The sequence below is a fragment of the Camelus bactrianus genome, chromosome 27 (genome assembly GCF_048773025.1).
Source record: "Camelus bactrianus isolate YW-2024 breed Bactrian camel chromosome 27, ASM4877302v1, whole genome shotgun sequence".
In the NCBI taxonomy this organism is placed as follows: domain Eukaryota; kingdom Metazoa; phylum Chordata; class Mammalia; order Artiodactyla; family Camelidae; genus Camelus; species Camelus bactrianus.
In genome coordinates, this window is record NC_133565.1 from 11652049 (window position 1) to 11679788 (window position 27740).

Below are 27740 nucleotides of genomic sequence, written 5' to 3' on the forward strand. Positions count from 1 at the left end.
CCTTTAGGAAGCTTTTTTGAAAAAAACAACGTCCATTTGTTTTTTTTGTTTGTTTGTTTGTTTGTTTGTTGAACCCAGGACCTCATGCATGCTAAGCATGCGCTCTACCACTGAGCTATCCCCACCCCCCAGGAATCTTTTTAAAACACTTTTTATTATGGAAATTTTCAACTTACTAGAAAGTGGCACAGATTGCTCAAGGAGCTCTGCACGCCTGTCACCCAGATCTGGCCTCGCTCGCCCCTCCCAGCCTTGTTAACAGCCGTCTCCTTACCAGGGAGGAAAAGCAGTACGTGCACCGACACTGGAAGGAGGTCCGCGTGGGAGACTTCGTGCGTCTTCGCTGCAATGAGATCATCCCCGCGGACATTCTGCTGCTCTCCTCCAGTGACCCCGACGGGCTGTGCCACATCGAGACTGCCAACCTGGATGGAGAGACCAACCTGAAACGGCGCCAGGTGGTCCGAGGCTTCTCTGAGCTCGTAAGTGACCTGGCGCGTCTGCGTGGGCTTCCCGGGCCGGTCCTCCAGGCGTTAGAGCGCCTGCGTGCCTTCCATCATGCCAGGTGGATTTTCCCAGTGGGTGAGTGTGGGTCTGAGGGTCTGAGAGGACCCCAGCCTGCCCAAGCCCATAACCGGCCTCTACAGCTGTGTAGGAACCGGGACTGGCTTTTATGACTCTGGTTTCCACTGTACATGCCTTCGACTTAGAGTCCCTTTAAGGTTCCCAGGAACACTTAGGGCCAGCTGACTGTTCGCATGTACCCAGCTGTCTCTCTAGTTGGCTAAATGGCAACACAGAAGTAAGGACCTGACCCCCAGGTGTGGCTCAGGAGTCTTTCTCCTCCAGGATGTTTCTGAGTTCAGCATCACAGACTGAGTTTAGAGGAGCACCAGCCACTGCTCAGAAATGCACAGACTGTGAGGAGTCAGGAGGGAAGCAGTGTCCGAACACCTGTCCTCACCAATAGCCTTGTGGCTGGAAAGTCCAGACCCTGCCAGGGGTTTCCAACCTCTGTCACCCTCCAAGTCTGTGCAGAGGATGCCGAGGAGCAAACTCTGGGGCACAGAGGGGAGCATGAACCCTCAGGGATCACAGCGTATCTGGAAGGGCCAGCCCATACCTCGGTTCTCCTGTCTCAGTCATGCTGGGGGGTCTGGCCATCACCACAAACTGGAGGAAGCTTTAAGGGGGGCCCAGGGAAGTGAGCTCCTGAGTTTCAGGAGGGAAGCACTGGGCAGCCTCTTCCTCCATCCCACAGTGTGTGTCAGTCAGTGGCCCACATTGGAGATTCCTGCTCTGCCATCACGCCCTCCACGTGAGCTCCTGAGGAGAACCAGGCCTTAGAATCAGGACTGGGGGGCTCCTGGGGCAGCTGGCTGGTTTTATAGCCTGGGGGTGTCCCCAGGGCAGTACTGGCATTTGAGGATAGGGTGTTCCTTAGGTAGGATTGTTGCCTCCTGCTATGAGTGTCCATGCAGTTGACTCTTGGTCACCGTGACAGCCAAGGTACCTCTGCACACTTGCAGAGGGCCTGGCGGCATTCCCCAACCCTGGGGCTCCCGCCTGGCCTCGGCTGGCGGGACTTTCTGAGCCTGAGGCTCACCCACCTTCTCTAGAGTGGCCCGAACTTTCACTGGCATCTGGCTTGTTCTGCCCTCCCTTCCATCTACCATCATGATCTCCTCATTTAATTCTCCTCTTTATTATTATATTATTTTTTAATTCTTTTTTGTTTTGGGGGGAGGAGTTAATTACATTTATTTATTTTTTTAGAGGAGGTACTGGGGATTGAACCCATGACCTCGTCCATACTAAGCATGCGCTCTACCACTCGAGCCATGCCCTCTGCCCCCTAATTCTCCTCTTGTGTCAAGTCTGTTTTTGTGAGCTGCCTCCAGTCTTTCTTGGAATCAAGCAAAACATACCTAAATACTAAAAATCTTATTTTTAGAAAATGAGGTGCTCTCCTCCCAGATCAGGAGAGTTGGTGACAGTGCTTATTAGGGACCCTCGAGGCCCAGCGCTAGTGTATCCGGCAAGTTCCAGCTTCTGCACTGGTTGTGCTCCAGGGTTTGGTCATCTAAACCTGCCTTGTGCTGCCCCTCGCCCCCCAGGACCCGTGTGCATGTTCCCTGAGGTCCCTCTACCCCCAGGCTTTCTCCCCCAGACCCCCAGAGTTCCTGAGTTCCTCAGCCTTCTCCAGGGCACAGCCCAGCGTGGGGACAGACCTGAGATCAGTAGGGGTGCTTTTGGAAGGAGGCAAGCGGTGACCACGCAGGCTTGGGCTCCAGCTTGGAGGAGCGGCCAGTGTGTGCGGACGGTGCCTCTTACATAAACGGATGCATTCGAAGGTCTGATGGGCGAAACATCAGACGTGCTGGAGGATCTGGGCAAGCTGCGGACCGGAGAGCAGAGTGGACCTGTTTGGGTGGCGGGTGGGGCAAGGCCATGTGGGTACATCTCCTTGGTCAGCTCTCAGGAACAACTTCCTTTTTCCCTACTTTCTAATTTTCTCAACTGCTGAACCCAGTCATATCTAAAAGCCTCCTCCACCCACTTTTTTCCCCAAACAAGAGCTGGAACACTTTACAGCTCGGTGGTGCTTTATAGAAACATGCTGTTTGTAAGATGGATGTTTGAAATTCCAGGGTGGCTGCAGACAGACATGTCCTGCATTCAGGGGCCGGAGGAAGTAAATGGATCTGAGCCGTAACTTAGTCAAAATGGCCAAAATTAAGAACCACAACAATTTTGATTTAAAAAAAAAAAAGCTTCTTTATCAGCACCCAAATTCTTCAATAGTCCCTACTATTGGTATAATTTTTTCACTTTCTGTTTTTCCCCCTGTCTTTCGCTAACATCCCAAGGCATTTTTCTGGTCCCTGAATTCTTGTTCATGCATTACTGTTCTGAAATATGTGAAAATAAAGATGGAAAATCTTTTATTTTCTGACTGCAACATTACCACGCCAGGAACATTTCAGTCCTCTGTGTTGAGGTGGGTTTTTCGTGGATGGAGGGCCAGCTGGTGTCTTGGGTGAAGAATGGATTCCTGTTGAATTCACAGTAACACGGTGCCATGTAGATGAATGGGCAGTTGGGAGTGGTGACCCCAGGAGAACTTAAATTAGAGGTGATTTGCGAAATTTAGGTGAAAAATAAGAGGACCCTGACATCAGTGCGGGTGGGGACTGAGTGCATCTGTCAGGGTCCAGTGAGGAGGCAGAAGCCACACGTGACTCAGGGCAAGTTGGGTGTGCAGATCTCCTGGTTGGGGACCGCACTGAAGAAGTAAAGTGACTCTGCAGAGCACAGAGGAACTCATGGAGGGAACAGCTGTGGCCCTGGGGCTGAGACAGCGGCCAGCGAAGAGGGCTCCGAGCCTGAGTCTCATTCTCACAGCCAAGGGCATGGCTGTCCATCATGGGAGGGCAGAAAAGCTACCAAGGGGCTGTGCCAGCAGAAGGCAGCCCTCGCGGGGGTAGGGGAGCCAGCCACCGGGAGGTGCTGGGCCCAGAACTTTCAAGATGCTGGGCAGTTGCGGCTGGAACCGGGCACTGGGGATGCCACCTTCTGTGTGTGGCTCCAGCCACTCCACTGGGCAAAGGCTGGGTGGTGGCGCTCTCGACAGTGGCCCCTCGGAGACTAGGCTTGTGCATGTGGGGGATTCAGGAGCGGGTGCAGGGAGCAGCAGCCTGGGCTGGGGTCCGAGGCTGAGCCTCAGGGCCCTGGTTCCCCTGAGCTGAGAGTTGGAGAGAGCTCGTGCAGGTTCAGTCCTGGAGGACAAGTTCACTGACCGCCCACCTGGCGGCCAGCCCCTTCCTCCAGCACCCACGGCCGACTGCCCACCTTCTCGAGTTTCCAAAGTCGTTCATGAAGTGCTTCTTTGTGGAAGGATGCTAAGAAGGAGGGAGGTGGTCCACATGCTGTGGGGTCTGGTAATCTAAGGCAGTGGGACCAACACCTGGAGGACCCAGGCCGGCTCACCAGCAAACGCCCAGTTCTGAGGCACGAGAGAATCCCAGCAGGGGACTGGCTTTGGAAAGTGCCCTTTGAGAGGCCTAGGGAGGAGCTCAGAAAGAGGGCTTAAATTGTACTCTGAGGGCTCGGATGGGAGGGCTTGGGTGCCCGGGAGGTATTCCAGGCAGTGACCCAGGTCAGAAGATGCCTCAGAGGTGCAAATAGGATTGCGTTTCATGAAGAGTATTGGACAGACTGTACAGAATTGAGGGCCTGGAAGCACAGTGTCGGGGGTGGTGGGGGATGCATGGCCTCCCCAGAACCCTGCGTTCAAGGTCAAGGCCCTGAGACATCTTCAGTCCCCTAGCCATATTGCTCTTAGAAGGAAACTTAGATATTGGGGCTTCAAAATAAACACTTGACTGAAAAGCTGAAGTCAGATTGGCTTTATCCAAGAAATAAGAGGAACCCCAGTACTGAACATAAGCCATCACAGTAACGAGTCACATTCGTTCCAGCTTCCTGGGGGCCAGGCCGTGTCCTGCTTCCCACATTCACAGGGGTGCAAACCATTGCCAGTCATAGTTTTAAACAGAAATTATGAGGTAATGATTATCGTACCCTTTTATTTATTTATTTTTCCGTTTTTAAAACATTGAAGTATACTCAGTTTACAACATTGTATCTGTTTCTGGTGCACAGCATAATGTTTCAGTCGTACATGTACATACATCCTTTTCATATTCTTTTTCAGTATAGGTTACTACAAGATACTGGATATAGTTCTTTGTGCTGTACAATGTAAACTTGTTTATCTGTTTTATATATAGTGGTTTGTATCTGCAAATCCCAAACTCCTAATTTATACCTGCCTTTCCCCTTTGGTAACCATGAGTTTGTTTTCTCATGACTCACAGAGTCTGTGAGTCGTTCTGTGTCTTGTAAATACGTTCACTTGTGTCTTTTTTTAGATTCCACATATGAGTGATGTCATATGGTCTTGTACCCTTTTATAGAAGAGCAGCAGAAAGGGAAGTCAGGAAGTTCTGTCAAGGCCCCCTTCCCCCACCCCTTGAATCGAAGGGGAATCTGGAGTCCCCCGGGTTTGGCAGCTTTTGAGGTGGCAGGATGGGGAGGTTCCCACCGCCTGATCCTTTCTGGTGCCCTGGGCATCCTGTCGCCTCACCACACACAGACCTGCAGCTGCGCCCAGGAAGCCACATGCATTCAGCCTCTGTACAGGTTGACGTTTCTGGTTCCTCTGTAACATCCGCACAGTCATTTCTGCAGAATTTGGAGTTCCCTAGGCTGATAAATTTTTTTTCATTTCTATATTTTTTTATTGAAGTATAGTCGGTTTACAATGTTGTGTTAATTTCTGGTGTACAGCATAGTGATTCAAATATATCTATATATCTATATCTATATCTATATATATTCCTTTTCATATTCTTTTTCATTATAGGCTATTTCAAGGTATTGAATATAGTTCCCTGTGCTATACTGTGGGACTCTGCTGTTTATCCTAGGTTGATAATTTTATATAAAGATCATTTTTTTCCCCTGAAACTCATTTTGTGATTATTTTAACAAGTATTTACTGAGTACTTACTAAGCTTCAAATGCCATTCTAGGCACCGGTCAAAACAGGCAAACTTCCTTCCCCTCATAGTGTTATGTGGCATGTAAGTAAGTAAATTAAGCAGAGATGGACTTAAGAGGTACGTGCTGAGGATGAAGCAGAAACAGGGACCCGACGTGTCGGGTGGTGTTGGAGTTTCTAATGGGCCGGGGGGCCGGAGGGCAGTTAGGGAGCCCAGCCCTGAGGCCGTGCAAGCCATGTTAGTGTCAGGGCGGAGCCGCCCAGGAGGCAGCTTCTATGTGGGTTAATTTACTAGGGAAAAAATGTTCCTCCAGTTTGTCTGTTGGATGGATCCAACCCCAGCTCCACCCACGGGGCCATCTGTTTCCCGCAGTTTGGAGTGGGGATTGTAAGACTTGCAGGAAGAGCTGAAACCACAATCCTGCCAAAGCTAGCTCCTCCCAGGCGTGTGTGGGTGTGTGCACATGTGTGTGCCTGTGGGCCTGGTGCCTGTCCTGATGACATTAGGATGGAAATTTCCTAGGCTGGAAAAAGTCTGAGCAGCACTATTTTACAAGATGTACCTGCTGTCCAGACTGGCACGGATCCTAAGACAGTGACATGGCTTTTCCTCCACTTTGCACATTCTTCTAAATGCTGCTCAGGCAGTGACAGAGGGTTTCCTTTATGAGGGAGTCAGTCCCCACCCTGCCCCAGTTCCCTGACAGAATTCAAGATGCTTAGAAGAATGACTTTAAAATTCCATACATGTAGGAGACAAAATTAATATTTTTTTGGTTTCTACCTACTCACGCTCCCCAAATGATCTCCACCACAGGAAATCTAGGTGGGGAAAAGGTGGTTTGCAAGATAGATAGTTCTTGGACCAAAGTTTCTTTTTCCTTAAGCTTTTTGAGTAGTCTTTAAATTAGCTACAGTCTCTGCTGTGGGATTGAAGAAGGAAACCATTTGTCATCTAAGTGGAAAACAAAGACAGCTGGCTGGGTGTGTTAATTGCATCAGTTAATATCAAGCCTTGACAGAAAGATTCATGGTTGTCTTTTACATATAAGTTACACTGTGGAACATTTTCTTTCTTTTTCTTTAATTCTTATTTTTTGTTGTAGTTGATTTACAATGTTAGTTTCAGGTGTACAGCAAAGCAGTTCAGACACATACACACACACACACACACACACACATACACACACACACACGTGTATTTTCAGATTCTTTTCCATTACAGCTCATTACAAGAAATTGAATATAGTTCCCTGTGCTATACAGAGGTCCTTGTTGTTTATCTGTTTTATATATAGTAGTGTGTATCTACTAATCCCAAACTCCTAATCTATCCCTTCCACCACCACCCCTCACCCCTGCTGCCCTCAACCTCCCTACTTCCCTCCTGCTAGCCACAGTTTGTTTTCTATGTCCATGAGTCTATTTCTGGTTTGTAAATAAAAAATATTTTTTTAAATTCCACATATAAGCTACACCATATGATATTTGTCTTTCTCTGTCTGACATACTCCACTTAACATGATAATCTCCCAAGTCCATCCGCATTGCTGCAAATGACATTATTTCATTCTTTTTATGGCTGAGTAATATTCCATTTGTGTGTGTATATATGTGTGTGTGTGTGTGTGTGTGTGTACACACATACCACATCTTCTTTATCCAGTCATCTGTTGATGGACATTTAGGTTGTTTCCATGTTTTGGCTGTTGTAAATAGTGCTGCTGTGAAAACTGGGGTATGTATATCTTTTCAAGTTGGAGTTTTCTCTGGATATGTACCCAAGAGTGGGACTGTTTCATTCTCAAATTTAACAGTCACATACTTTTGTTAAAGGATATTAAATAGGTTAACAGGAAAGACTATAGGAAAGAAAATTACTTTGAGAATCCAGTAACTATATTTGGACTAAAATTTTTATTCTAGCAAGTGTGAATATACAAAGCATTCCAGTTAGGTGGGTAATATAATTATCTGAGACATAACCGTGTCTTATAATATCAACTGTGTTTACTTCATGGTGAATATAAATTTGGTAGTGTAATAAGATGCTTTGTTTTCTAATCCTGGTGACTTTGTCATGGATTCTTTGTCTTGAACCTGTGATCTAGCAAAGCAGCACCTACAGAGAGTAAAGCACTGTAATCTTAAGGAAAACAACTAAATGCCATGCAATTGATAATATTAGGCTTACCTGAAAAATTCATCCTAAAAGATCTATTTACCATATGGGTAAACTTGAACATTGTGTGTGTGTGTGTGTGTGTGTGCATTTAACTCCATGTTTTTTGTGTGGTTGGAAGTGGTCATTTTTTATTCTAGGAAAAAGACGACCAAAGCAATAAGAGGTTTTTGGTTTTGTTTTTTCTTTTTAATTAGAGGAGGGAGGGGTAATTAGGTATTTATTTATTTATTTATTTAAATGGAGGGACTGGGGATTGAACTCAGAACCTCATGCATGCTAAGCACGTGCTCTACCATTGAGCTATACCCTCCCCTCTGAGGTTTTTGTTCCATTTATGGTGGTATACAGTGTTTTTTTTTCCTTTGTATTTGCAGTGTAATGAAAAAAGAATTTAACCAAATTCCAACTTCTCTAGACATAGTTGAATTGCATCAGGATTTGCAGAAGGTTTGAGGCTCTGTGTGTGTGTGTTTCTGGAAGAGGAATTTCTTTACCAGTAGAAAGAGCTGGTAACGGGAGATCTGTCCAGTTGGCCGCAAGTTCCTCCTCACAAGTGGGTATGGGTGTGTGTGTGAGGGCGTGCCTGTGTGTGCCCACGTGTGAGTGTGTGCACAGGCAGGTAGGGGTGTGTGTGTGTGCGTGCGTGTGCGCAAGTGTATGTCCCAAAGAATAAAACGAAATGAGCTAAGTGTGCTCCAGTTACCACTTTGTCCTATTTTGGGGGAGAGGATAAATATTCTTTAATGTTCTAGAAGCAGATTGAGCTCTTCCTGGGGCATCTAAAATTTGCAGTCTGGTTGTTGAACTGCTTCTGTTCACTGCCTGCGTTAGGTGATGGCGCCCAGGTAGTCCGGTCTCTGTGCTGTCAACCCTGGGACACTTTCTTCTTTGATGGGGCGTCTGTGCCTGGGGTTGGGTCGCTTCCCTTTGTTTTGAGAGCAGAGCCCCCAACATGAGGAAGGTCCCTGTTTCTACAACACAAGACCAGTGGCCACAGCATTTGAATTTTTCGAGTTAGCCTCGTTTTGTTTCTGCGTGTATGAGAATCTAGTTCCCCACTTCACCAAGCATCACTGGGGAAGTTATGGAAAGCCTTTGGCTTGTGTGAGTTCCTGCAGTGGACGGCAGTGCTTGCTTCTTGTTTCGGCCTGAGTGCTTCTTGGAGTCTCACCTCTCTGCCGGTGAGACCAAAGCAGGGCTCTGTCTCCACACCTGCGCTGTCATCATGGTGTCCGCGGGGACCAGTCCTGATGTGGGAATTTCTCTCTGTGGGGAGCGAGAGCTATACCGCTGGGCACGCTGTTACCTGCTCAGGTGTGGATGAAACCGTGGCCCCAACGTCTAAATTGGGTACAAACCATACTGAAACGCGTTCTGGTCTTTTTCACCAGTGGTAACGGATAATCCACGCTGTGAAAGGTGTCGGGACGTGACTCATCGTCCCCAATGGGAGTGTTTTCCCAGCTGAGCTCAGGCTGGGACACGTTTCTGTGGTGTGTTGGTTTCCAGTGAAGCCACTTGTGGTCATAGATCTGTCAAGATGCCATCCTCCCCTCCTCCTTGGAAAAGGGTGACACTGCCTGTGACTGCAGGGCTTCCCCTCTGGTTCCAGAGAGTTGCCGCTGAGATGCGTCTGCAGGGGGCTTGTAAGTTAAGAATGGGGCCAAAGCTGAAAGGTCGTTCTTTATCACACACACACAGACACACCAGACTTGCCTGAACAGAAATATCCACCTGAGATCCTTGTGTCTTTGAGAGAAAGAAAAGGAAAAAAGTAGTTCTCACTCATTTGTGACTTTGCAGCAGATCCTGCCCGTTGGCTGAAAGCGAGCCCTTTCGCTGGGGTGGTGACGAAGGCCAGCTTCAAAGGCCTGTAGATCTAGGTTTGTTTTGGAAGGAACTTCAAATGGCCGGTTTGGTCATCCGGCCTTTATCAGAAGTTCTGGAGCCCTGAGCATCAGGCAGGAAATCTTGTGAGGACAGACTGTGCGAGGTTGACACCAGGACAGACGGAGCGGTGGCGTTGCCCCTCAGCCCAGGGGGACCAGGCGGCCCTGGGGACCCTCTTCCCAGACTCCTCCAGGGAGCAACGTGACCATTGCTGTTAAATGTTCAGGGTGAGGAAGGCTGGGCTGGGTGAATCCACAGCCATGGTAAATTCTGGAAGAAACGAACAACTGAGAGTATGTCTGCAAATAAAAACTGTATTAATCATTAACACCACGAGAGGACAGAAACCCTTTCTCTTAAACACTCTCCTTTTGTAATATTGAGAGAAACGCTTTCAGCTATTGGCTAAAATCTTCTTTGGATCTTGGAGCTTCCTTCAAGGAAGATGTCACTTCCAGTGGATGTGATGTCTTGTGTTTTTCCTGTTCATTTTATAAGATAAAAAGAATTTCAGGACTTGTTTTCTTTACACCGGAGTAAAGAGAGAGCTCTTCTGGGTCATTTTGGGAAAACAAGGCCTGGACCTGCGGGCAGAGCGTGGCCCTCTTTGGGGCAACCGGGGTGAGAGGCGGGGGCCCCCTGCGGTCACACTGCCACACCTGGCCGGGCTGGGCTTCCTGTCCGGCTTGGACTGTGTGCTTCTGATTCCACTCCTGTGATTGCAGGGAGTAGGAAACGTTTGCTTTTATTCTGAATAGAAGAAGCCACTTTTCCCCTGGTTACACCTTTCACAAAGAAGTCCACAGTTAATGGCATCACGCTGCTGTGGCAGGAACTGGTGGCCTGGGTACCCCTTCCGTGTGTCACCCATCCCAGGACTCAGGAGGCCCTCGGACCCTCCCCTCCCTGCTTCCCCTCCCCCATGGTCGTGGCCAGTCCTCCCACTGCGTCCTGTTCATGGTCGGGTCATTTCCCGGCCACTGCAGCCCAGCACTTGGAGTTACCACTGACCCGACCCTCCCTCTTGGCGTCAGAGGACCTGCCCCAGTCCTGTAGTTCTGCAGCACAAGGCCTGGGACCCTGCCTGGGAGGCAGCCCCCCCACCAAGTGCCACCTCAACTGGGGACACCCATGGCCCTTCTGTGCACCCGTCCAGGCTGGCGCATCAGATTTGTCCTGAATACGTGACTCTGAAAGGTCCTGTCTCGGGAGAGCATCTCCTCTTCCCTCCCGGGGAGTGTTCAGAACTTTGAGAGCTTGCCCGGGGCGGTGGTCTCCACACCAGCCCTTAACCACTTAGCAGTACTTACTAGTAAGGTTGATCTGAGCTTGCCCTGGAGAGGCATGGGGCCCCCTGGGGCCAGCCCCCAGCATTTTGCCTCCCTTGGTGTGGGGTGGGCAGGCAGGGATGTTCCAGGGTCCCTGTGGGGCTGAGGACAACTGCCCTGAATTGAGGACAGCTGCCTTCCTGTTTTACAAATAAGGTGGCCCAAGGCCCAGCGAGAGGAGGTGGCTCACCCGGATGCACGGCCCACCCCTGCAGCATCCCCTCCTGCTCCTTCGCTGCTCCAGCTCCCGGGCCACCCTGCAGGGGCGCTTGGTCCGTGCTCCCCGGGAGAGCATCCCCCGTGGCTCCTCGTGGACCCTCCCCGAGGGGCCTGCAGTGGGTCCCCGCAGCGCCTCCCCGCCCCCATCCCTGCAATCGGCCCTGGGCGCTGCTGCGGCAACTGCTCAAAGCACGTCCAGTCACTGCTCTCATCTTGTGCTCTGGCTCCGAAGTCTGCAGCGGCGGCGGGCACTTGACCGCAGTCAAGTTAAGGGCTAGCTCCCCAGGCCGGAACGGGCACAGAGGAAACTGATTACTGTCCAAAAATCTGACTGTGATGTGCTGTGTAGCAGAACGGCCTGGTCTAAAGAAACTGCTGATGCCAAGAAGCCAGGCAGGGTAGAATGCGTAATGCGTGTTTGTCTGCACACGTCTGTCTGTCTCTCTATATATACACACATGGATATACATAAAGTAGATAAGGATATATACGTGCACACGTGTATCTGTGGGTTCCACTTAAGATGTGATTTGCTGGGAGAATTCCACTGGTTTGAAGTGCTGGCTTGGTTGTTTCTGGGGCCTTCGGGCTGTGCGCCTCACTGGGCCACGGCCCTCGCCTCTGGCTCCGTCCCAGGAGGCCCTGCTGAGCATGGGCGCTGTGCAGTCCAGCAGACGCTGAGCTCCGGTGATCTGGGGCTGGATGGAGGCTCCATTTCTGATGGGGCTGGGGTGCCCTGGTTGGTCAGCCAGGGTGACAAGGGACCCAGGGGCGGCGGCGGGCAGACGAGCCGACCCCCTTGGCCCATGGCATGTCCCGAGCAGGCTTCTGCTCTCAGACAGCAGGGACAGGAAACAGGTGCACTGGGCAGGGTGGCCCTGGGGCTCCTCCATCACTGTGCCCACCACAGCGCTGCGCTTGGGCTTTTAAATGAGCGTGACAGCCGTCACCGTCAGCGGTCTGGCCACGATGCGGAGGGAGAGCTGAGCCCTTGCCCTCTTTGCTGTCTGCCCTTCTTGAGAGGGGGAACTGAGAGGGTGGCCTCCCCACCCCACACGCACGCAGGGTGGCGGGCTCTCCAGGTTGTGCCGATGAGGAAACACAAGACGGAGGCTCTGAAAGGCTCCTCCGCTGTTCTCAGATTTACTAAGCACTTTGCCCGCAGGCACCGTGATCAGAACAGAAAACATCCTTCCTGTCCTCAAGGAACCAGGGGTTAAGTGATCTGAGCCGTTTAGTAAAGCAGAGCCGGATTCAAACTGCAGCCTGCCTAGAGCAGCAGGAGGGACTCAGCCCAGCCTCCGGGCTCCCCGGCACTGCCCCCCACAAACCCTGCTCTCACCCTCTAGGGTTGGGGGGCATGCCCGGGCCTGCGGTTCCTCTGTGAGTGTCAGCCCAGCCTGCCTGGTTCCCTCCAAGACTTTCTAAGAAAAACCCAATTAGAGTAGAGGCTGGCAGAGCTGGGGTGGGGCTGACTTCATGCTCAGTCCACACGGAGTGGGAATAAAGCTGACCTTCTGTGGTCCCCAATGGGGCGTCTGGCCTCCTGCCTTCCCAGCTTCCCAACCAACCTGCCTTGCTGGTGGCCGGCTCTCCTCCCTCTCCTTGCCGACTCAGAGGAGAGCCCAGTTTTTAGGATGGGCCACGGTCACTGCAGGGGCCCCAGGGAGGAAGATGCTAAGATGCTGGTGGACAGTTGAGGGTCCAAGAAGGAGGCCCGCGTGGGCTTGGTCACCGCACTTGAAGACGGGGGCCTCAGGAGAGCACCGTGGAGAGCAGGCTTTGGGTTCTGCACCCACTGGCTTGTGACCCAGGAGGGTCATGTGACCTTTTGGACCTCAGTTTCAACATCTGCAAGACAGGAACAGTGACAGAGGGTCTCCTCTCCTGGCAGGCTCAGCAGGGGCACCTCTGCCCTTGTCTTTGCCCCCTTGCTGTGCAGGAGAGCCTAAAAATAAACACAAGAGTTCTGTCCGAAGTGGGAGGCGTAGCCTGGGGCTCAGTGAGTCCAGGGAGGTAACAGAGCAGCTGGAGAGAGCTGGAGGGTTCGCTGCTAGTCAGGAACTGGGCAGGGTTCTGGGGAGGAGGAGGCTGTGGCGTGGGGTGCCAGTCTGCAGGTGTGGGCCGCTGGGTCAGCACCTTTAACCTGTGTCTGAAAATTAAGTGCATAACCTGTAAGTTGAGAGTTACGTTTTATTTGGCAGACTTTCTGTGGACTTGAGCCTGGAGGCGGCCTCTCAGGTCGCTCTAAGAGACTGCTCCAAAGCGGCAAGGTAGAAGCCAGGATATGTAGGAATTTTTGCAACAAAGGCCAGGTAGTTGGAACATCAGAAGATCACTTTTAATTAAAGAAAACCAGACATCTCAAGTTAAGGAATTTAGTGCTTTTCTAAGTATTGGAAGGTGCAAAGGTCTGGGCTCATTGAAATCATTCCTTTGAGACACACCTAGCTGTCTTGGGCCAGTGTCCTGTTCTTTTTCCATCCTGAGTCCCCTCAAGGGGCACTGTTGGGGGTGGCAGCAGAGGCTGGGCTGCCTGCTTGTCTGCATCCTGAGTTCCTCCGCTGTCAGGGGTGGGGGTGGCAGCTGATGACTTGATGGCCACAGCATCCTCTGTTCACTGATATGGCTGGCAGTGTTTTTCATTTACACCTGCCTCCCCCAGTGCAAGAGCAGTGGAGCAAGTTGGGACAGAACCAGCACCCTGAGGGGTCTGCTCCTTGACTCAACCGCTGGGCAAGGGTCCGAGCTTCAGAGGGAAAGTCCTGGTCTTTAGGGGGAACCCTTTTGTCACTGTTGCGGCTGTTGGCAAGAGTTCCAAAGAGGACGGGAGGATGCTGGCTTGACGTGCCGGGGACCATTAGCCAGGAGCGGGGGCCGTGGTGCTGAGCTCAGCAGGCACGACGCCCCACAGCGCGGTGCCAACTCCACGAGCAGACTCCATGGAGTCTCCGGAGTGCTCTGGAGATGCTCCACCTCAAACCAAAAGGCCAGGCTTGCATGGCGAAAACAACAGAGAAGCGAACCTTAATTTATGTTCCTCCTCACAAGCGTCCACTGCGCCCCGCAGAGTCATCCCCTGCAGCCAGCGGGCTGGAGCCGTGAGCTCCTGGCACACGCGAAACCGAGGGCAGGGCTCAACAGGTTTCTAGCGTCAAGGTCATCTTTGGCGATGACCCTTGTGTCTCTGTCTCAGCTACGGGATCCCCAGACAGGAGCGTCCTTGCTCCTGGAAACCTACACTGTGTCATGGGTCTTAGACTGAAAACTTATTTGCCCATAATCCCCCGTGTTCCTTGGTCCTTGTCCAGAGGTTGGTGGGTGGAGCAGCATTGCCCTTACCCGGGGCTGTGAGAAATGCAGAGTCCCGGGCCCGCCCGGCCCCACAGCGGCAGGATCTGCATTTTGACAAGATCATCACGCGATTCATTTTTGAGAAGACACGCGGTGCTGACTGACACCTGGACATACTTATTTTTCTGTAATTATTTCCTCTCTTCCGGACACAAGTGGGATGATAATCCGTTTCTGGGTTCTTCTTGGCCTCCTGACAGAAGCTGGTAGTTCAGTGATTCCCTAAGACACTTCTTTTTCATGAAGAGTCACAAATAGAGATCACCTGCTACAAAAGATGTGATTTTGAGCATCTCTGGAGAAAATAAAATTGGGTGATACTCTCCCTGGATGGAATTTCAGGGGTGCTCTGTTGGCCCCGCTCCGCTGGTCCATGCTGGGGGGCCTGTGCTGGCTGCGACCTGCGGGCACTCGGCTCTGAGCGGTGCTCCCGGGAAAGTCCAGGTGCGGTGGGTGCTGGCCCCAGACTGCACAGACCCGGCGGCCTCTTCCCTCTGCTGTTCCCATGTGTCCTCAGGGAGCCCCCCTGCCCAGCTGAGAGCCACTGCATGTCCAGGTGGGGCCCCTTCCCATGCTGACCCTGAGCGCATCTGCCCTCCCCGCCTCTGTGGGGATGCTGTCCTCGGCGCGCCCAGGCCTGGCGCCCCGGCTTCTCCTGCAGGTGTGCCCTGCTCTCCGGCAGCCTCGGGGTGGGGGAGCTGACTCTACTCCTGGGGTCTGGCCTCCTTTCAGGTTCTGTCTGTGGGCGAAATTTTAGATACCACACCCTGCCCTCCGAGGCCTCTGGAAATACTGCAGCTTAGATTAAGATGTATAACAAGTATTCTTGGTTTTTTAAGTTTAAAGGTGTAAGGACACAGAGGGAGAGTCTAGCTCGGCGGTAGAGTGTGTGTGTAGCATGCACGAGGTCCTGGGTTCAGTACCTCCATTAAATAAATAAGCGAACATACCTAATTACCTCCCCCCCAAAAAAGTAAGGAGGCACATGGCACAGCCACGTGACTGACATGAGTGCGCACCTGCGAGTGTGTGTGCGCGCACGCACACGTGGAAGGATGCACAGACCTGCAGTCCACCCGTGAGGAGGCGCCCTCCCTGGGAACCATGACTTACCGCCTCAGCCAGCGTTCCTGGGCAGCAGGAGGCCTTTGGCAGAGCTGCCCAAGGGTGGGACGCTCGCAGAAACCATGCCTCCCAACCTCGGCCTGCTTCCTGCCGGCTGCCGTCAGCGTCAGGAGTCTGCTTTGGGAAGAGGCCTTACTTAGGTTTCTGGGTGTCCTCAGAAAGGGTGACAGACCCTAAAAGGTTGTGGCACATTGTTTCAGGGCTCCCCAGAGAAAGAGAACCAACAGGAGAGATGAGACAGACAGACAGACAGATTTCTGTCTCTAACTCTCTCTGGCTACGAGCCCATCTCTTTCTCTGTATATATGTGCATGTATATATAGTTCTGTATCTAAATATACGTTTCTCTAGATGGATATAGAGGTATATAGATATCTACACGTGGAGGTCTATATATAGAGAGAGATTTATTGTAGAAACTGGCTCACACGATGACAGAGACTGAGGGGCCCCATGACCTGCCATCTGCAAGCTGGCAGGGAAGCCCAGAGAAGCCAGTGCTGTGATTCAGCCTGAGTCTGAAGGTCTGAGAACCAAGGGAGCCAACGGTGTGAACTCCAGTCTGAAGGCAGAAGATGAGGTGAGCCGTCCTAGCTCAATTGGGAGGCAGAAAAAAAGGGCTGGAATTCCTCCTTCCTCCACTTCTGGCTCCGTTCAGGCCCTCGGTGGATTGCATGAGGCTCACCCACGTTGGGGAGGGAGGGCCAACCGCTTTACCAAGTCCACGCGTGCAAATGCCCATCTCACCTGGAAACACCCTGTAGGCACAGCCAGAAGCAGTGTTTAATCCGGGTGCCCCATGACCCAGTCACACCAGCACATAAAATCAGCCATGACCCACAATCACTTGGTGTCTTAGGGGTTTTCTCTGAAGAGAGGATGAACAGTACAGGCAGAGGGAGGCAGCTCTGGAACTCAAAGGTCTGTAATGAGGGGAGTGATCAGAAGCCTGTGGTCGTCTCCTTGGAAAAGAGGGATATTTGTCTGAGGGCACCCCCCCAGCCCCCACCCCACCCCGTTCCTTCTTTTCCGCACTGCTCTGCTTTGATCTAGGTGAACCTGGTTAGCTGCCTAGGAGTGTGTTTGAATGTGAAGGAGAAGTCGGGCTGGGCTAACAAGATAACTCATAAATCCAAGTGTAATAAGTAACAGTTTACCGATCTAAGTTCTGCTGGGCTAACTCGTAAATCTGAAGTTTAGTGTCAGTTTCCTGCGCTAACAAGCTAACTCGTAAATCCAAGCTCAACAAGTGTCAGTAGCTGATCTGTTCCTAACAGGTAAGTTCCAGTGTGCTGATTCCTTTGTTTTGCTGTTCGAGCCTTATTGGCTAATAGCCCCAAGCTTGTAATTAACCCTATAAAAACCCCATGCACACATCTTGGAGGTGCTCAGAGCTTTGGAGCAGAAGCCCCTCTGAGCCCGCCGGCGTAATACATCAGAGTACTCCAGCCCTCCGAGTGGTGCTTGTTTCTTGGCTGGCCTGTCATTTCTGTAACATGAGTGCACCTGGTGGGGTTGGGTACACCGCACCAGACACGACTATGCCCAGCCAAGCTGGGAGTCTCCCTCCCTGAGCCCTGGAGGACAGAGCCACAGGTGCCCTGCTGCCCCCAGGGGCCAGAGACGGATTGCTGTCTGACCTCGGATCCTTGATAACAAAGGGGATTCTGTTGCTGGGGTTTTAGATCCTGACAAGCATCATGGTGAGGAGGAGAACAAGGGCCGTTAGCCAGTTAAGGGTGGGAATAGGAGCATCGTTCTGCGTCAGTGCAAGCAGCGGAGGCCACTGCTGTTGACCTGCTTGGCAGAGCAGAGGGGGCAGCTGCCGACAGCGTGGCCCAGGGCAGAGGAGCAAAGGGGGCGTGTGTGAGAGCGGCACACAGCACAGCTGTTCTCTGTGACCCGGAGCCCCCTTCCTCCACCCCAGCTGTCCCTGGGGGCAAGAAGGAGCCCAGGGAAGAGGAGGATGCCTTGAAAGGGCTAGGCTTCCTGCTTAACTCTGCTGGGGCCAGCTGCATGCCCTCCCGGTCCCAGTTCTTTATCTGTGTCAAGTAGGTGAGAGAATGCTTTGTAGGGACTGGAGGCAAAGTAAAGTGTGGTTCCTGGCACATGGCCTATACTCGGTAAGACAGGGCTGTTTGGTTGCTAAGTGGGTTTGTGATGGATCAGGGCGGGTCCCGATGGGTGTTCTCAAGAATCAGAAGGGTTGGGAGTGGGAGCTGAGCGGAGCCTCAGGTGATAAGAAGGTTCAGACGATGGGAGAGACTTGAGGCTGGTAATGGACATGCAGGGAGCACAGTCAGCGGGAGGAAGTGAGTCCTGAGACCCAGGGAGAGGGAGTTGTTGGAGGCGGGAGCCTGACCATCTGCTGTCCTCCGGGATGGGTCGTGCTCACCAGGTGTTGAGATTCAAGAGACAATAAATAAGCTTATGTTCAGTTAATGATGGAGAATTAAGAGGACGCCGAGTCCCAGTGAAGATAATTTATTTCAAGAATTCCATATGCAAGCAACTTAGGCTCGTAAAACTGGAGCTCTTGCTCTGGGCGGGTTAATTGTGCTGGAGAATGAAGTCAGTGTAGGTGGAGATCAGTTGTTCCCTTTCAGAAATAAGTTTCTCTCTTCCTAAAGTGAAAACAGACTCGGAAAAGTCAGATGGCAGTGTAGTTCCTAAAAGAGAGGCAGTTGATTAAGTGGTTGTTTTTAACCTGTTCTCTGACTCATTCAAAACATAAAAAGTGGTGTCACTGGAGAAAAAAAAATTTTGGCTATTTAATTATCAGTTGCAAACTTAAGCTGCCCTTTGCAGATACAAACTACTATATATAAAAGAGATAAACAACAAGGTCCTATTGTACAGCACAGGGAACTATATTCAATATCTTATGTAGCCTATAGTGAAAAAGAAAATATATATATATATATATATATATATATATATATACGTATAACTGAATCACTATGCTGTACACCAGAAATTAACACAACACCATAAACCAACTATACTTCAATTAAAAAAAAAAAGCTGCTTCATTGAGGTACAACTGACATACAATAAACTGCCCATAATTAAAGTGGACAGTTTGCTAAGTTTTGACCTAGGTGTACACCAGGGAAGCCATCACCACAGTCACGGTAGTGAACATATCCGTCCCCTCTGGAAGTTTGTGATCCCTCTCTCCCATCCCTCCGAGGCCCTGGACAACCACTGATCATCTTTCCATCATTATCCATTACTTTGGGTTTTCTAGAGATTTACAAATGAAATCATATGGTATGTACTTTTTTGGTCTGGCTTTTTTCTCTCAGTACAGATATTTTGAGATTCATCCAAGTTGTTGCGGGTTAATAATTTGTTTCTTTTCATTGCCAGTGGTATTCCTTTATATAGACGTTTCTCAGTTACATATCTCGATATGTTCAACTGTTGATAGACATTTGGGTTGTTTATAGTTTTTGGCTGTTACAAAACCAGATGCTGTGAAATTTCAGGTATAGGTCTCTGTAAGGAAGGAGACTTTCATTTTTCTTAGATAAATAAAATCCCCAGGAGTGGAAGAGCTGGCTTTTATGGGAGGTGTGTGTTTAACTTCTGAGCCTCCAAAGAGGCTGCACCATTTTGCATTCCCACCAGCTTGTATGAGAGTTCCAAGTCTTACACATCCTCAGCATTTGGTGTGGTGAGCAGTCAGCCAGTATTTTAGTTTAATTGTGCTAAAATATGTGTAACACAAAATTAGCTTTGCAGTTTTTAAATGTACAATTTAATGGCGTTAGTTTCTTTCACAGTGTTGTACAACTGTCACCACTGTTTAGTTCCAAACCTTTTCATCACCTCAAATGGAGCCCTGTCACCATTAAGCTATATCTCCCTATTCCCCCAATCCCTGGCAACCTTTTATCTGCCCTCTGTTTCTATGAATTTGCCTATTGTATATATTTTGTATAAATAGAATATATATATTTGTAGAATAGAATAACTATATATTTGTCCTTTTGTTATCACTTATTTCACTTACCATTAGGTGTCACATTTCATCCATGTTGTCTCATGTGTCAGAACTTTATTCCTTTTTTACAGCTGAGTAATATTCCATTGTATGTATATAGCACAGTTTGTTTATCTGTTCATTTGCTGATGAACACTTGGGTCGTTTCCGCCTTTAGCCTATTGCGAATGATGTTGCAGTGAACACTGGTGTACCAGTATCTCCTGAATCTGTGTGTTCAGTTCTTTTAGCTTTATACTTGGAAGTGGCATTGCTGGGTCATATGGTAATTCTGTGTTTAGCATTTTTAGGAACTGTCAAACCCTTTTCCACAGTGACTGCACAGTTTACATTTTCACCAGCAATGTATAGGGGTTCTCATTTCTCTAGGTCTTTGCCAGCACTTGTTATTTTCCTTTAAAAAAAAAATAGCCCTCCTAGTAGGTGTGGAGTGGTATCCCATTGTGGTTGTGATTTCCATCATCCTAATGACTAATGACTAATATTAAGTGCCTTGGTTCCTATTTGCTCCATCCTAATACTGGTAATTTGTACCTTCCTCTCTCTCTCTCTTTTTTTTTTTTTTTTTTCTTTCTTTGTCAGTCTGGCTTGAGGCTTATCAGTTTCATTGATGTTCTCAGAGAGCAAGCTTTGGGTTTCAATGATTTTCTCAATTTTTTTTTTCTTTGTCACTAATTTCCAGTTTGATCATTATCACTTTCTTTCGCTTACTTTGTTTTGTAAGGTTAACTCTGAGTTGAGACCATTCTTCAAGTCTAACACATGAATTGTGTGCTATAAATTTCCCCCAATGTTCTGCTTTAGTGGAATTCCACATATTTATGCTCTCATTTTCATTCAGTTCAAAACACTTTCTGATTTCCTTTATTATTTCTTTTTGACCTACACATCATTTAGAAAGGTGTTTATTTTACTTCCAAATATTTGGGCATTTTCCACAGATCTTTGTTACTGATTTCTAATTTAATTCCATAGTGGATAGAGAACATATTTTGTATGAGTTGAACTATGTTATATTTACTGATACTGGTCTTATTCCCTGGAATGTGGTCTGTCTTGGTAAACGCTCCAGGTGCTCTTTTGAGAACAGTGTGAGTTCTGCTGTGGTTGGGTGGAATGTTCCGTAAGTGCCAAGCAGCTCATTCTGGTTGATGGTGGTGGTCGAGCCTTCCGTGTCCTTGCTAATTCTATGCTGCTTGTTCTATGAACTGTCAGAAAGGGCTGTTGAAACCTCTTGAGTATAGTTGTGTATTTGTCAATTTCTCTTTTCAGATCTATCAGCTTTGTTTCATGTATTTTGAAGCTTTCTTTTGGGGGGGCTTTTTGACCCCTTTATCATTATGAAATAACTTTCTACATCCCTGGCAATATTCTTTGCTCTTATATTTGCTTTCTCCAGTTGTAGTATGGCCATTGGAGCTTTCTTTTGACTGGTATTAACATGCTAACCTTTTATATCTAACCTATGTTATGTCTTTATTTTTAAAGTGTATTTTTGTAAGCAGCATAGAATTAGATCTAGCCTTTTTTTAATCCTTTCTGATAATGTCTATTTTTTATTTTTTTTAACCTTTTAAAAAATTTAAATTTTCCTTTTTTTTTTTGTGGGGGCAGTAATTAGGTTTATTTATTTATTTTTGTATTTTATTATCATTTTTTAATGGAGATACTGGGGATTGAACCCAGGACCTTGTTCATGTTAAGCACACACTCCACCACTGAGCTACACCCTGCCCCCACCATCTATCTTTTAAATGGAATGCTTAAAGCTTCTGCATTTAAGATGATTACAGATGTGGTTAGGTTTAATGTTTATTTTCTCACCTTCTTTTCTCTGTTTTTTTTTTATCTGTTCTTTAGCTGTAACTATTTTGGTATTTTAGTAACTACTTCAGGGTTTATAAAATACATCTTTAACTCATCCCAGTTTGTCCCAAGTTAAATTACTCCACTTCACATGTGATAAAAGAACTTTGCAATGGTGTACTTCCATTTTCCTTCTTGCAGCCTTTGTACTATTGTCACATACATTTTACTTTTACTAAATGTGTTAAACACCACAATATGCTGCTATTTTTTGTTTATACATGTATATTAAAGAGATTTACATAATAAGAAATCTTATGTACCCATCCATGCAGTTACATTTCCTGTGGTCTTCATTCTTCTGTGTAATGAAATCATTTTCTTTCTTGAACCTCTGCCATCGTGTGGTCCTGAAACAGGCACTGAGGGAAAGCTTTGAGGGCTAGCAGTTTTGGGGGAGACGATTCCAGGAAACACAGATAGGGGAGCGGGGAAGTGAGACTGGGGAGGGAAGGCAGCCCACAAAGGGCGCGTTGTCAAGCAGGTCACCCCTGTGGGCACCTGGAGCTGAGTGGCAGCAGTTGATTAAACTCTGGGAGGCAGTGTGGACAGCCACCTCAGATCACCTGGCCGAGGGGCACGGGACCTGGGATGTTCCTACACGGACACGTGCCGTTCCCTGCTTGAGGTCACCTTCTGCCTGGCAACGGCGGGGGCTCTGTCAGTCCCCAAAGCCCTCAGGTAAAGGGGTGCGGGTGCTGGCTGTGGAAGGTGGGCAATGACCGGGACGTGCATGTCCTCTCTGCGCACCTCCTAGCCTGCTCGTTCTCCACACCCAGTGCTTGCTGCCTTGTCACCAGTTCTTCAAAGTGGGGGCCGTTAAGATTTCTTTTGACAGAGTAAAACCAGAAGATAACTGTTGGTCCTGAGGCCGTAATTAACGCTCATCCTCACTCTCCTCTGCCACCCGTTCCGGATTCCCCTCACCTCAACTAGCTCATGTGTTGGTCTGGGTTTTCTGCTCGGTGGGGTGACCCAGACCTCTGTCCCCAGCGAGATCCTGGTCACTGTGCCCTTGGTGGCCACAGTGGCTGCACTACCTGGTCATGGTCACCAGTTGTGGAGGCACCAGCGATGCCATAGCAAAGTCTCTACATTTCAGAGGTGCCCCTCCCTGCCCCCTCTCCACTCAGGATGATTAGGGTCCTCTTTCACAGTTGGTATTCTGACGTGAGGAGCCTCTGACAGGTGGTGGCCGCAGCTTTAAGTTAATGGGCAAGTTTTCTGGTGGAAAATCGTCTCCCTCAACCTCATCTTCCCCAGGAGCCAGGACTTCTGATCCAGCGGAGCTACCAATTGGAGGGATGGGAAGCACAGATTCCCTGTAGAGGTCACGGGGAGTGGTAAAGAGAGGGTCATCCTGCTTCCACACCGTCTGAACTTGACAGATGATGCCCAGCAGTCATCCGAGGGCCCGGGCTCACTTTGTACCGTGTGTGAGCTCACTTTGTACAGCTCCTCACCGACACGCGGTGCTTTTCTGTGCAGTCAGTCTCACGGGATGTGGAAGGTATCTCATTGTGGTTTAATTTGCACTTTTCTAATTACCAGTGGTTTTTTTTTAATTGAAGTGTAGTTGATGTACAATGTTGTGTTAATTTCTGGTGTACAGCATAGTGATTCATTTACACATTACATACATACACACATATGTGTGTTTAAATATTCCTTTTCATATTCTTTTTCATTATGGGCTATTATTACAAGGCATTGAGTGTAGTTCCCTGTGCTGTACATACCAAGGAGGCTGAATACCTTTTCTTTTTTTTTTTTCTTCTAGACACTGTCTTTTGTAACATTCCTATTCAAGCCATTTGCTTAAGAATTCTTTACATATTCCCTTATAAAAGCCCTGGGCAGGGATTTCCTCCCATTCTGTGGTTTGCTGCTTCACCTTTTTTATGGTGTCTTTTTTTTTCTTTTTGGTGGGGGTGGGTAATTAGGTTTATTTATTTATGTAATAGAGGTACTGGGGATTGAACCCAGGACCTTGTGCATGCTAGGCATTCACTCTACCACTGAGCTGCATCCTCCCCCTTATGGTGTCTTGATTAAGGAGAGTTATTACTATTTCTAGAAGACAATTTATGAGTCTTCTCCTTTGTGACGAATCCCTCTAAGTGCCTGTTTAATAAACCCTTCCTTATCCTGGTGTTGTGAAAGTGTTTTCCTGTAACTTTATAGAAGCTTTCTTGTTTTCCCTTTCCCATTTAGGGCACAGTCTGCCTGGAACTGAGTTTTGTAGATGACTTCCTTTTCCCATGTGGTCATTCAGTTATCCCCAAATCACGTACTGGAAAGACACCCTCTTCCCAGAGCTGCACCCCGCATCGTAGCTCGGGTGGCCGTCACGCACAGCTCTGTTCGGAGGCCTCTCTGCGCTTCCGTCCGTTTGTCTGTCCTCACGCCAGCTCTGCACTGCGTTAATTATTCGAGCTGACTGACAAGTCTTGCCATGTGGTGGAAATCGTCCTCCCACTTTGCTCTCTTTTTCAAGGGTGTCGTGACTGTTCTTGGCTGTTTGCATCTCCCTTCTTTTAGAATGAACCTGTCGCCAAAGATGCTGGAAGTTTGACTGTGATTACACTGACTATGCAGATGAATTTGGAGAGATGAAAACTGGTATTGTTGCAATTTTGAGTTCTGTGATTCACAAATATATATTTCTCCACTCAATTGTCTTCTTTAATCTCTCTCAATGATACTTCATAGTTTTCAACATAAAGTCTTTGTACCTTCTTGTTAGATTTAATCCTAGCAAAATGGTTTTGTTAGATTGTTATAATGTGTATATAAATGCAGTATGTGTGTGTATTTACAAGAGTAAATGCATTATGCATAAATATATGTATGTGTATGCAATCTGTAGAAATATAATGGACGACCTTGTACCCAGAAGCTTTGCTAAATCCACATATTAATTCTAACAAGTTTTCTGAAGATTATTTTAGATTTTCTATACATGTAACCATTTCATTTGCTAAAGACGATAGCATTATTTCTACCTTTCCAATTATTATACCTTTAGTTCTTTTTTTCCCCCATTTGCAAAGGCAACGACCTCCAACAGTCTTGAATAGAAGTGGTAATATCAGACATTCTCTGATAATGAATCTTAAAGAGAAAAATTTGAACATTTCACTATTACACATACTCTTTCATTATGACACCTCTGAAGGCCTTTCACAGACTAAGGATGATCCGTTTCATTCTTACTCTGTTAAGAGGCATTATCATGAATGGAAGCTGAATTGTATGAAACACATTTTCTGCTTCGATTGAGATGATTGTATAATTTTTCTCCTTTTGTGCCAACGTGGCTGATTACACGGATTTTTCTGATAACGTACCAACCTTGAGTGTTTGGACTATAACCGCTTTCCTAACGTGTCATCTTTTGATATACACTGTTGGGCTTTAGTTTGCTAATGTTTTATTAAGGCTATTTGCATAAATAAGATAGGCTTGTGATTTTCTGTTTACATAATGGGTTTGTTAGATTTCGATGTCAAGCTGATACTGGCTTCAGAAATAAGTTGGGAAGTGTTTGTCCTCATCACTAGAAGAGTTTTTGTGAGTGCTATTTCTTCCTCAGATTTTGCTAAATTCACTGGTGAAACCATCTGAATCTGAAATTTTCTTGGTGGAAGATTTAAATATCTTTAAATTTATTTAATGTTTAAATAACTAGAATGTGTATTTCTCTACTACAAATTTTAGTATTTTGTATTCTGGTCATCTGTTCTTTTCATTTCAATTTTCAAACTTACTGGCATACAATTATTCATACAGCACCTTTAAACTTCTTGATGCTGATAGAATCTGTAGTGATGACTTCTTTTTTATTCCTATTATTCATAATTTGTACACATTCTTTTCAAGCTCAGTCTTTCTGAGGTTGGGTTAGTTACGATATTTGTACTTTTCTCTGCTATGATGTTTAATACAGCCTTCCTTCAACTTTCATTAGATTTCATTTACTGTTTTCTGACTTTTAAGATGGTCTCCTATCTTGTTAATTTCAGCTTTTTAATACTTTTAATGTATGCAAATAGGTTCTTAGCTTCCCTGAAAGCAAGCAATACCCCACAAGTTTTGATACATAATATATTTAGTATCACTTAAGTAAATGTATGTTCTAATTTCTCTTGTGACTTTTTTCTTTGACCAACTGGTTATTTAGAATTGTTTTCCATAATTTCAAAGCAAGTCTTTGTAAAAAAAATTTTTTTTCTTTTAATTATTTATTCTGGTTTAATTGAATCCTGTATTCATTTTTTTTTTTTTTTTTTAGATTTGTTACTTGCTTTATGGCTTGGTATGTGATCAACATTTGTAAATTTTGTGTGTGCACTTGATAAAACTATATTCTACAGTTGTTGAATGCAGTGTTTTATATATATGTATGTTTGCATATGTATGTGTGTGTATATATACATATATATATGTGTGTGGTTATGTATATATGGTTGTTAATAGTGCTGTTCAGATTTTCTAGACCTTCCTGGTTTTTCGACTGTTCTATCAAATACTGAGAAGGGAGTGTTAAGAAGCCCCAGTGAAGACTGTGGATTTGTTTTTGTGTCTCTTGTTTCTGTTAATTTGTTATCTATGATTTGAAGTAATGTTACTAGGAGTATGTAAATTTAGAATTCTTTTTGTTTTCCTATGAATTGAACTTTTTGTCATTTCACATTAACCCTTTTTATATATAGATATGCTTTTTGATTCACAATCACTTTGTCCAGGATTCATACAGAGACACTAGCTTGCCTTCTGTTGTTCTTTGTCGGGTGTATTTTTCACCCTTCACGTTGTTTTCTGGTATCTGTGTCATTTCTTACAAAACACCATGCTGTTGAGTATTTTTAAAGTCCACTCTGACAGTCTGTATTTTCACTAAAAGACTGTACGTGATTTACTTCTAATGCTGTACTTGGGTGTGAATATTCCATCTTTTATTTGTTCTCCCTGGTCCATTTTCTGTTTTTTCCTCCTTTTTCACCTTCTTTTAGATTACTTGAAAGTTTTATTTTCTTCAGTTGGATTGGAAGTTATACATTCCTTTACTCTTATTTTAGGGGTTATATTAGCGAATAGAGCATGTATCTTTTTATTTTATTTTATTTTATTGAGTTATAGTAATTTTACAATATTCTGTCAATTTCCAGTGTGGAGCACAATTTTTCAGTTATACATGAACATACATATATTCATTGTCACAGTCTTTTTCACCGTGAGCTACCACAAGATCTTGTGTTTCTTTCCCTGTGCTATACAGTATAATCTTGTTTATCTATTCTACATATGCGTGTCAGTATCTACAAATTTCGAACTCCCAGTCTGTCCCTTCCCACCCCCCTCCCCCCCAGCAACAGCAAGTTTGTATTCTATGTCTGTGAGTCTGTTTCTGTTTTGTATTTATGTTCATTTGCCTTTTTCTTTTCTTAGAGCATGTATCTTTGACTTACCAGTATTTAATAAATAGGAATCGATTCTTACCCTCTTCTTGGGTAATACAGGGATCTTTCTTTTTTCTTTTAACATCTTTTTATTCCCTCTTACCTGCCCTTGTAGCCACGTGTTGTAATTATGGCTGTTTGTCGATCCCCTGAGGCATCAGTATTACTGTTTCACACAGTCACCATGTCTTTACATTCGCCCTCACAATTATGATTTCTCTTGCTCTTCTTTCTTTCCTGCGTCTTACCCTTTTATCGGGGCCGGTTTTTCCTTTTCTTTGAAGAATGCTGTTTAGCTTTTCTTTGGTTCCGGTCTGCTAGTGACACATCCTCTCAATTTCCTTTTAAGATTTATCTGCTTTGGTCTTCAGCGCTTCAGTGTCACGTGCCTGGGTACAGTCTCCCTTTCCCTACTTAAGGGTTCTGGATCTGTGGTTTGCTACTTTTTATCAGATTTGCTAAATTCTTAGCTGTTACTTTTTTCAAACACTGGTCCTGCATAAGTCTTTCTCTCCTTTCCTTCTGGAGCTCAGATTACAAGTATGTGGGCCACTCCTTCTCTCTATGTCTCTTACCCTCCCTTCTGTTAGCTTTTATCCTCAAGTCTCCCCATTTAAAAAAAAAATTTTTTTTATTGAAGTACAGCCAGTTGCAGTGTCAATTTTTGGTGCACAGAACAGTGTCCCAGTCATGCATATACGTACATATATTCATTTTCATATTCATTTTCATTAAA

The 27740-nt window shown here is 47.0% G+C and overlaps 1 protein-coding gene across 3 annotated transcripts in view; it reads left to right on the forward strand.

Annotated features, from left to right (window-relative positions):
• ATP10A (ATPase phospholipid transporting 10A (putative)) overlaps window positions 1-27740 on the forward strand; it is a 158470-nt gene that overhangs the window by 64711 nt on the left and 66019 nt on the right. For all 3 annotated transcript variants that reach the window (XM_074354282.1, XM_074354280.1, XM_074354281.1), the window contains exon 2: window positions 278-482. In XM_074354282.1, the coding sequence (XP_074210383.1) occupies window positions 278-482 (205 nt within the window). The remainder of the gene's footprint in view (window positions 1-277; window positions 483-27740) is intronic.